Consider the following 11,548-nt stretch of genomic DNA (forward strand, 5'->3'; position numbering starts at 1 on the left):
TACAAAAATAAAATAAAATCATACAGTAAATTACAGCATTTGGCAAGATTAAGATGAAATGTACACACTCTGAAGCAGCATGCAACTCATTCTTCCCTATATATGTGAAAAATTGAAACTTTTGCACAAGGGAAATTGAGTTTGAAACAAAAAGAACAAGGGATCACAAAGAACAGTGGGGGTAAAAAAGATTTTTCATCTGAAAGAAAACTGAATTTCCTCTAGAGTTCTCCCTTTCGTCTCCGGTACCCAAATTGCCACGAACGCCACGGTGAAAGCACACATAACCATGTAAATAGTGAAGGTTCCTGGAAAAAGATGTGCAGATATTAAGTCAGTTCAGGTCTTAGAAGCTACACGTTTGAAATGACGAATCTTTTGTCTGAGGGGTGTCAATAGACGAAGCCCCTTGGCTTTTTCGTGTTTTACTTCATTATATTTCGACTCTCGGTGAAAATTCTGGTTCCACCACTGGTGGACATAGTGCGGGAATCTTATGCTATAGGGAACAAAATGTCTATACATGTGGTGTATAAGTATGAGAGAAAGATACCTCCACTGCTCCAAGCCATAAGCAATGGTGCAGTCACTGTTATTACCCACGAGAATAACCAGTTGGCTAATGTTGCCGTACTTCCAGCGAGACCTTTGATCTTGATTGGAAGAATCTACAATATCCAATGCACGTAATAAGTTCAAAGAAAATCTTAACATGCAACGTAAAGCAAGCACAAAAACTTAATCAACAGTTTTCGTGTCATTCCAGATAAACGAGACGTGTATTCAAGAATGGGATCTTGGAGACTAATCAATAGATAGATGGAAAATAATCTCTGACCGAACCGATAGGTAATTTAACCAGCTTAAAGTGCAACATACAACTTAGGGTCAACGACCTTTAGCACTACTGCTATTCAAACAGTATCCAATAATTGGACCAACTCCAATTGCTCGGAAATTATCAAAAGTAGGTACCAAGAGAATTATAGAGCAAGCTGAAACTTAGGGTACATGATAAATGAAAAAGTAAGTACCTCAGACATTATAAGCCATGGAATTGGTCCCATTCCGAGCGAGAATGAAATAATCATGAACTGAAATGAGAAGTTGGTCAGAAAAATGAATATATGTTACTTTAAGCATATATTTTCAAGAGATAAAGATTGTACGCATTGAGAAGGGCACATACCACCACCCCGACTACTGATATTATTCCCAATACACCATAGAGGGTAGAATCCTCAGATACATAACCCTGATCAAATATAAAAGAAGAAATGATGAGAAAAATGACAAGTGCAGTTCAAGTCTAAATCTTCCATGCGAAAGCAACTTGTTCCACTAAACTACCTTTAGATAGAAGGCAACGGAGACAATTAGAAGACTAACAGTCATTCCAGCCGAGGAAACCTACAAAAGAGCATTTGCCTTATAAGTTAGATCAAAAGTTAGAACAATATACATATAAGTCATGACTTTCCTAAAACTTACAATTAATAAAATTCTACGTCCAGTTCTATCCACCAGCCATGTAGAAACTGCAGTTGCAACAACCTACACATTGAGGGACATCGATGAAATTTGACAGCACAAAAGTAATGCAAGCAAGTGCTACACAGAAATTGAAACTTTTTCACCTTCCTTCCTAATTAATATGCATACTTGAAAGTTAAAGAAGAGAAACTAAAATAGCAAAAGCTGGACCTGGATAGCACCAACACCAAAAGTTGCAGCATTACTTGAAGAAATACCTGTGAAGTTTAGATGACTAAATTAGTGAGACTTATATTACACGAAGAAAGTTGTAGATCATTAGAGATTTAAATAGACATAATACATAGATAGACACTTTAACTTGGTCTCAACTGACAACTAAACACTTCAACTTTGAGTTCCACATCTAGACATCTCACCGTGTCAGTTGAACACTCCAACGTACAAAATGATTATCTAGACACTTCTAAACTTTATGTGCGACATCAGTGTCAGGTGTCCACCAGACAATGAGAAGTTGGAGTGTTTAGATGCCAGGTGAGACCAAGTTGAGGTGTCTAGATGTATACTATCAAAGTTGGAGTGCGTACTTGCCAGTTGGGGCCATATTTGAGTGTTTGCTTATGTATTATGCCATTTAAATAACTCGTGTATCAATCTTATTCTATTAGTTTGTTTCAGGGGTTCTCTTGAGGCAAAATTATAGTGCAATTCAGTTTTGCCAGCAGTGGATCATAACAAAAAGGTAGATGCTACATGACAGGCTGAGAATGACACTTCTTTTGAAGAAGGCAAATGCTACTGATACTTCCATCATTTAAGATGACAAATGCAAATGCTTTGTTTAATCCGTACCGGCAGATAGGAAAATGTTGCTGGAATAGAATATAACACCGTTGATTCCTCCTAACTGTTGCAGGATAAGTAGCCCAATTCCTACCTAAAGAATGAAAGATTAAAAGTTTGACAAAGACAAGGGCATAACTAACACGAAGACTCCAATAACAGCATGAAATGTCAAAATACCATGAGAGGAAACCAATATCTCCTATGTTTGAGATCCGCGAAACGCATTGCTGTTCTTCGGTTTGTTGATGATGCTACAGACCTCTACACACAAAAAAAACATAAAATAAATACAAGTTTTATACGGAATTGCATGTGTGGCAACAAGGCTTGCTTTATATGGTCTTTCAAACAATTTACCTTAATTTCATTTACTTCATTGGTAATGTCAGCCTCAAACCCTCGAAGAACTTGCAATGAAGTTTCGAAATCTTCTGTTAAACCCATTTTGGCCTATGTTTAAGATAGAAACTCAACTGAGACAAACAGCAATCAAAGCCTCGAAGGAATTACGCAAAAAAACATAAATATAATGGAGCTCACCAACCACCGAGGAGATTCGGGGATGAAAAATAGTCCAGGTATCAGTGCTAGGCAAGGTAATGCTCCTATAAAAGAAAATAATATTTAGTTAAAGTGTAAGTGAACAATTCCATGAGGCTCTGCAGCTCTGCCACGGTCAATATGCCAGCTCTTTCAACGTTCAATCTGGAAACTCTTATGTAATTGTTTTTGTTTTAGAGCTGATTACCAAAAAAAAAAAACGAAGAAGAAGAAGAAGAAACATAGCCCTCTCCACCAAAAGCACAAAAGAAAAAATATTTTTTCTATAAAAAAATGGAAATGCAGACTGTCATTTTGGAAGCACAGTGGTGTGGACTAGTGGTCAATGAAGTAGGAGAAGAACCATGAGGTCCCAGGTTCAATCCCAACAGAGGCAAAAGAAACTCTATGTCGTTCCGTCCCATCTCCTAAGCCTTGGTTGGAAAAATTATCCGCTACATGTGCTGGTGGGAGGTAGCAGTTACCCAAACTGCCCCGAACACCACCATCATTAAGAAGAAAAGGACTGTCATTTTAAAACAGAAATACTGCTCAACTAACAAAACACAAGTCTTAAGTCAGGGAGCTGGAAAGCGCTTAAGCTTGATAACGTAAACCTACAAGAATAAAGAGAAGCTGAGCAGATATCAGCCAAAGAAGAACTCAATAACTATTCTCAGTCCTCACAAAATGAAAAGCTATTACTTCAACTTAATTGACTATTTTTTTTTATGCACTAAATGTTATTCAGTAGAGTAAAAAAATTATAATATGACTTCATAACTGTATATTGTAGCTTAACGAGAGTTTTCAAGAGAAATGATCATTACCAAGAACAGCAAGCAGCCTCCAATTAACAAAAAGTCCCAGTAAATAGGACAACATGATCCCAATTGTAACAGAGAGCTACATTAAGAAAGAAATGATAGCATGTGATTGATTACGCAGGCATAGCAAACTTTGGTTTTAACGAAAAATAAGTCTATAGCTCCGCGAACCTGGTTAACAGACCCTAGACCCCCTCTCATATTTTGAGGTGCAATCTCAGCAATATATACAGGAACCTAAAAACACCAAAAAGCAGGAAGCGAAAGCATTTAGTTTTGAGTGTCGGTATATTCAATAACTGTAACCAGAGAAGATTTAAGAAATTGAACATTACCACATAAGAGATTATTCCCACACCAAAGCCTTCCAACAATCTTCCCATGTATAGAAATGAAGGATCCTGAAACATATTGGTAAGGCCAAAGGTAGGGAGATACAAGCATATACATGTCAATGTAGGTTACCGAGGCACCATATAATATACTTCAGGTAGAATATCTTACTTTGGCAAATGAGATGGCAAGCCAACCAATGATATTAGGTATAGCAGCTATCATTAAAGACTGCAGTAGGAAAAAAAAAGGATTTGAGCAATACACAGAAATATGGTAAATGAAAAAACTAGAAATCATTTTTGATGCAATAATCTTACCCCTTTTCGCCCAATGTACTCTGAAATTTGACCACTAGATATTGCACCAACCATAGCACCCACATTGGATAAAGAACCGAACAAAGAGAACTGAAAAGATTATCTTTAGTCCACAATAGCTCTGAAACAAACTTAAATAAGATACAAATCAAGAATGACTCTTGCAGACCTCAGAAACAGTGAGCTTCAGATCTTCGGTAATTGCAATTTGCGTAGGCGAAGTGAAGCCACACTTCAAATGTTACAAAAACGAACACATGATCAATAGAGATACATATGCAAATATCCATTGCAGCAACATAAATTGTGTAGGCCAGCCAATAAAGTGCAGGCACAATAAGAATGACATAACGAACTGTAATCCCAATAAAGATGCTACCTTTTCTTTTTTTTTACCAATTTTGATCCCTTAACCACAAAAAAAGAAGAAGCTTAAAGCCTATTTTTATTCAACCTTATCCTCTTCAATCAAATCTGAAGTTTCATTTTGATTTCCAATAGTTATTATCTCAAAAGGTCAACATTCTTCTTGATTCACAATTTTTTTCAATAAAGAAAATGACTTTCTGAAATAATAACTATCCGTTGATTGACGATATGAGAAATCAACTCTTGAAGTTTGTCATAGGATATTGGGAAGGTAAACAAACATGCAGTCAATATTGAATTGTTATGTCATCAACCGCGCTAACAAACAGAAAAATCTGAATGACATAACATATTGTAAATCCCAACAAATATGCAACCTTTTACCTCAATTGTGAATCCTTTACAAACAACAAAAGAGGCTAAAGACTTCATTTTTATTTTAAAAAAAACTATCTTTTCTCATCAAACTTGAAGCTTCTAACAGGATAATAGGCAGGTAAACAGACATATGGTCAATACTGAATTGTTTACCACCTCATCAACCCCAATTATGAATCATTTATCACAAAAAAAGAGGCTTAAGACTTCATTTTAATTCAAAAAACTAATCTTTTCTCATCAAACTTGAACATTCTAACATGATATTGTGCAGGTAAACAGACATGTGATCAATATTGAATTGGTTATCACCTCATCAACCCCAATTATGAATCCTTTACCACAACAAAAGAAGGTAAAGACTCCATTTTTATCCCAAAAACTCTCTTTTCTCATCAAACTTGAACATTCTAACATGATATTGTGCAGGTAAACATACATATACATAAAAACAAAGCAAAGAAGTTGAATCAGAAATGAGAAATTACAGTGAAACCAAACTGGATTGGGCCCAAAGCAACTATGAGAACACAAGCAAGAACAGAAATAGAACTATCACGAATAGCTTGAGAAGAACCCATCATACTAGACTGTCTTGACCCCATACGATACCAACTTCCAGTATGTAAAAATGGCTTTTTCAGATCCCCTTCATTGTTCTCTTCTCTGAAACTCATTTTTTTTTCAAATTTTGAGTCAACCCCTTTTCTCTATAGTTCTTGAAATTTGAACTATAGATCAAGAAAAAGGAAGTTGTTGAAAATACTGGAATTAGCAAGAATGATGTTAATCTGAAAAGGGTATTAAATTAAAATAGAGGATATACTTAAAGAAGACTTGAGATAGGAAAAATGAGAGATTTGAGGAAAAAGATGATGATGACAGCAGCAACTGATAAGTTATTCTCTTGACATTTTTTGAATTTCGAGATTCAAACTAGTGTATCTTGTTTTGACCCTTGTTTGATCTCTTTCTTCTAAAAAATAAAGCGAAACAAAGCGCATGGCAAAGAAGCATCCAGCTGACTTCCCTCTTCCACTCGACCTTTCTTCGTTGTGTGAATAAGGTTTTAGTCTATATGGGCATTCGGGGCAGGCTGCAATAACTCGCTAGTCGAAGGTTTAGACCAATCGCAATTCATCATCATGGCCGTAAATTTTTCATATATCTCTTAATTATTTTGAATTGTCAATTATTTTGACATAGTATTTTTTTTACGTAGTTTACAAATATATAAATTTCACTTCAAAAAAATTATAGATTACATGCATAAACTTCTGGTCAAACTTAAACAGTTTGATTCTAAAAAAGGAGTAGTACAGTAGTTTCACTAACTGACTGTAATTAGCATTTGATTGAGTATACATATATTAGAACTCGATTAAATATAAATTTATATTTAAAATCTAATATTAAAGGATTAAAAAGATTTATTCATAAGAAAAAAACAGGATGAAATCCCAAATCATTCATTTTTATTTGATTGAGTTTTTGGTACAACATAATACTTGATTCCTTCGTAATACTGAGTTTATTTAATGCAATTCCCATTTTCTTATGTACTTTATGTGGTACTATAGAAGAGCAAATTTATGTGAGCATGAAAAATAATAGATTTTCTAAAATATTTTAGATAATACTAAAAGAAAGACAAAATATTCGATTAATAAAGCGATTTGATATCCAAAATTTTAATTTGACTTTTTAGTAATGAATAAAATATTATTTATCACTCAATTACAATTTGACATAATATATAAACATGTCTTTTAAGGTATCTATATTCTTTAATTTTAAATGTGCAAAAAGGAAACACTTAAATTTATATAAAGTTAAAAAAGTAGAAGCATATTACTGTTAATTTGTTCAATTTTATATAAATTTAATAATTAATTTAATTAAGTATTTATTATATATATATCAAAAGTTATATAAATATTTAATGAGATCAAATTAAAAAATACATTTATATATTTTATCGATATTTTATTATAAATATAAATATTCTGGTCTATTTTCTCTTGCTGTCTTTTTTGTCTTGTCCCACTTCATGTGTTTAACGTGGGCTCACAATAGTCCATGGGTGTGTCTGTCTTCTGTATTATTTTATTTGAAAGTACTATAATATATGTACTTACAAATATTAAGAATTTATTTGATTTCAGTAAATGTTTGGACATAAAATTAGTTAATATTTGAAACAGAGTTAAAAAAAATATTTACATATTAAAGTTGTGCTTGGATATGAAAAAAGTAAATAAAAAATTTTGTGAATGAAACTTCAAGATTTTTATTTCAAATTAATAAATAAATATTATTTGAAATGGTCTCCAAATTTTTTTTATGTAGACAAACAATTCCGTACAATTTTATAGATGTGGGATGTATAAAGTTTTTTTTTTTCTTTTAATTGGAGCATTACTTGCTCCTTTCGTTTATATTTATATGTCATCATTACTAAAATAGATGATCTTTAATACATGTCATTTCACAATATCAATATAGAAAAAAATATTATTTTTCTTATTTTACCCTTGAGAGTTATTAACTTTGAAAATATGAATTTGATCGACATAGAAAAACCAAATGATTAATTCATGTTCATTGATCAATTTAATTAATCAAGATAAATTATTTTTTCTTCATTTATTGAAAGCTTGACTTCAACAGAACACTACATAAGGGTACAATAGTAAACTTACATAATTTCTCAAGAGACGTGAAATTTAAAATGACAATATATATATAGAAATGGAGGGAGTAATATTTATGCTAGTAAAAAATAATTGGATAAGGAGTAAAATTAATTGACACATGATTATAAAAAAAAATAGATGGATAGCTTCCAATAATCTCATTTATTTGCCTTCTTGTTGAAAAATGTTTTTCCATTTGTATGTTTTTTTTTGTTGGCCTTTTTTAGAGGTGGCCCTAGCTAGTTGGGGGATAATGACAGATTATAAATAGAGTGTTTTATGGTCATAAAAAAAAGATAATAATGTGATTTATATTTTGGGAGGGACTAATTGACATGCAAATTGTATTAGAATTCAGTAGGGTAAATATCTGTCTTTGCTCAAAATGGTTTAGTAATTAATCCACACATTAAATTTTATCCAAAAAAAAACTGTGACTTTTCTCAATGATTAGCTGAGTTAGCTGGATGTGATATATGATATAATACTACAAAAATATATTATACATCAATTATGTTGAATTATATGTATTATGGCCCTTTTCGGAGTTCAAAACTTCAAATTCTTTTTCTTCCCCTCAATATATCAATATCTCGATTAATTTAAATTTACATTGCATAATATTTATTTGAGAAAAAAATAATTTCTAACCTTTTATTTATTTATTCCGAACTCAATTTTGAAACCCTTGGTAAGTTATATTAGTACTTCCATATATAAGTAACAAGAGAAGGAAAAAGAATATCATATGTATTGCTGACCAGATGCGGATCCAGGATTCTGAAATGATAGATGTATTATTACAAAAAAGGTTGATCAAAGATATATATTTGATCGGTTCAGTATTTAGATTCTTATTATTGAAAACCGTTAAATTTTTTATATATATATAAAAAAAATAATCAAATTTCTAACTTCACATAGAGAGGTGCACTCAGTCATCACCGCATTGTATGATACTCAGAGTGTGGATTCACACATCTAACCAGAGGCGGAGGTAGCATATAATGAGGGGGTTCGGCGAAAAATATTATTATTTATACATGGTTAAAATTATTTTTTAGGTATGTATAATAGATGTCGAACCCCCTTCCACTAGTTCGTGTGTTTACTTCTCAGATTTTGAACCCTCTTATTAAAATTTCTAGTTCCGCCACTGCATCTAACACTGTAATATATGATTTCGAGAGGAAAGTGTGAGTCCACATGAACCCGGTGACCCCTGACCCCTCGGATACGCCCCTGTTACTGACATATATAATACTAATAATACAATAACTCACATGAATTATTTATTTCCACAAAGATTATCCAGAAATTGTAGGGCACTAATGCCACTATCAATAAACTAGACAAAACAAATAAATAAGAGTCACAATAAACATGATTCATGCCTAACCTCTGAATAAATTGAAATCAACTATATAAATTTTTATTGATCATATTTCTGTATTTAAATTTTTTTTTTTAAAAAATACAACTTAGTCGAGAAGATTTGAAATACAATAATAACATAGCTAATATAATCTCACGTTAACTCGAAATTTTGAATCTACATCTTGATCTGTCTGTAATACAGCTAGTGTTGTCTTTTTCTTTTTTTGTTTAGTTTTATAATAATTAAAAAAATAAAAATAATTAGTTCTTCGTCAACAATTGCTTTTTCATGTTCCTTTACCACTTTAAAATATTGAATAATTATCTACCTTAGAAAAATGGCACGTGAAGTATTTATTTATTTATTTCCATGAATTATTAGTGGTAATAAGTACTTAGTGGAAACCTTGAAATTGATTAAAAAGTTTCTAATTTTAAATTAAAAAAATAATTAGAACGTGGATACCACTATTTTACAATTATAAAGGATTGCATTTAGATTTTCCTTCTTCTTTCTATGTACTCATCTAGTCATCATATCTTTTTTATTCTTTAATTTAATCAAAACTACTATAATTAAGTATGACAAGTTTTTTCAATAACATTTTATCTATTTTTCCATTAATAAGGTAGAAATTGCACCCGCTAATCGATTTTACATGTGCTATTTAAATTATTTCACTTGTAATTGACGTCGGTAAATTTTATTTTTATGTTGCTTATTCGTTTCCTCTTCCTCCTTAATTCCTATTTAGCACAACTTATTTTTACTTAATCCGACTTATAAAAGAGAACGATGAAAAAACTTATTTCTATTTAAATAGTATGAGATTTATTTTTTGTTATTCCTCAATAACTTAGCAAGTAGTAGATTGATCATATGTTTCAATTCTACTTATAGAATTTGAATTTTTTTAGTTTAATTAATAATAAAGGACTTGTTTTAATTTGTCCGCTAAACCCATTACTTATATTTATGTTGTATTTTTTCCGTTCTATTTTAAGTGTGTGATATGACACCATTAAAAAGATATAATAAATATAACATATAGTTTTATTAAAATATCCTCTCGTCTATTAATGCTTGTTTTGACCAACATGAATTGTGGTGCATTAGTGAGAGTGTTCACCCTTAATCAGAGGTTTCGGGTTTGAGCCCTGTGTATGGAGAAAATTATGTTGGGAGCGTCACCCCCGAATGGGCCCTGCAGAGTGCGAACCAAATTTAATCGGAGCTTCAATATGGGCTTCAGACACCGATGAAAAAACAAAAAAAAAAAAGCATTCCTCCTAAATCACTTCTGACCTCTTAATTAAGAGCAATAATAAGGTTGGAAAAAAACATAATTTATGATGTCTTGATATTTTAAAGTGACAACTCCTTCCATTTCAAGGAGAATTGTTCAACGTTTTTCATAGCTCAGATTAACTTAGTTATTCATTTAAATTTTTTTTTTTTTTTAACCTTTTTGGTCATATTTATCCTTCATTCTAATTTTCTATACCCTTCATTCAAATTTTCTATACGATGAACTCAAGAAACTTTAATTGATTAGTAAAGATGAGGAGTAGTTATCATGATCAATATTTAGTTATTCTAAAGAGTAATTTAAAAAGGATAAAAATAGAAAATAATGCATAATTAATATATTAATATTTATACTCGAAGGAGGTGCAATGCCATAACAATTAACTTATTTTAAAATGGAAGGTTACAATAATTAATGTGTTAATATTTTTTTTTCAAAAGTGTTCAATATCACTTATTTTAAAATGGAAGGAGTGCGACATTATTTAGAGTTCTTAAAATGGGTCGAACAGAACATATTGTGTGTGTTTTTTTCTCATGAAGTGTTTGAAGTCCCACATTAGCATAAAATCGAATGAATACTTATTATTTCGCAACAATCCTTTTTTTTTTTTGTTTTTCACACAGTTTTTGGAGTCTATATTGAAGTTTCGACTAAGTTCGGATCGCGCTCTATAGGACCCATTCGATGGTGGCACTCCCAACATGATTTTCTCTATATTCAAGATTCGAACCCAAAACCTCTAATTAAGAATAAAACACTCCCACCAGTACACCACAACTTTATGTTTGATATTCCTGTAGCAATCCTTATCAGTAACATTATGTTATGTGAAACTAAAACATTACTCTTATCTATTCTTTCTTGTTCTAAAACACTTGTTTATTTTCTGATTCTCAAAATTTAAACTACATAAACTTTAAATACTTCATATTAACAGGAGAAATATTATAAAGTTACCTAACATGTAACTTTTTTTTTTTTCATAAATTGAGAAAATATCTCACAATTTAAATATAAATAGTGTTAAAGAATTAATTTTATATTTTATCTTG

The 11,548-nt window shown here is 31.4% G+C and overlaps 1 protein-coding gene across 1 annotated transcript; it reads right to left on the reverse strand.

The window, feature by feature from the left end:
• On the reverse strand, window positions 1–6,138 carry LOC102593859 (sugar transporter ERD6-like 6). Its single transcript, XM_006341887.2, has 18 exons — window positions 5,599–6,138; window positions 4,533–4,595; window positions 4,364–4,453; window positions 4,215–4,274; window positions 4,046–4,111; window positions 3,882–3,947; window positions 3,714–3,789; window positions 2,884–2,948; window positions 2,701–2,793; window positions 2,521–2,604; window positions 2,350–2,434; window positions 1,705–1,751; window positions 1,492–1,554; window positions 1,351–1,410; window positions 1,190–1,255; window positions 1,035–1,094; window positions 554–668; window positions 1–308 (listed from the first exon to the last, which is right to left on the reverse strand). The coding sequence occupies exons 1-18, from the start codon at window positions 5,785–5,787 to the stop codon at window positions 196–198; spliced, it is 1,461 nt and encodes a 486-aa protein (XP_006341949.1). The 5' UTR covers window positions 5,788–6,138; the 3' UTR covers window positions 1–195.
• Between the last annotated feature and the right edge of the window lie 5,410 nt (window positions 6,139–11,548).

Source organism: Solanum tuberosum, unplaced genomic scaffold, assembly GCF_000226075.1.
Source record: "Solanum tuberosum cultivar DM 1-3 516 R44 unplaced genomic scaffold, SolTub_3.0 scf00032, whole genome shotgun sequence".
NCBI classification, from domain to species: Eukaryota; Viridiplantae; Streptophyta; class Magnoliopsida; order Solanales; family Solanaceae; genus Solanum; species Solanum tuberosum.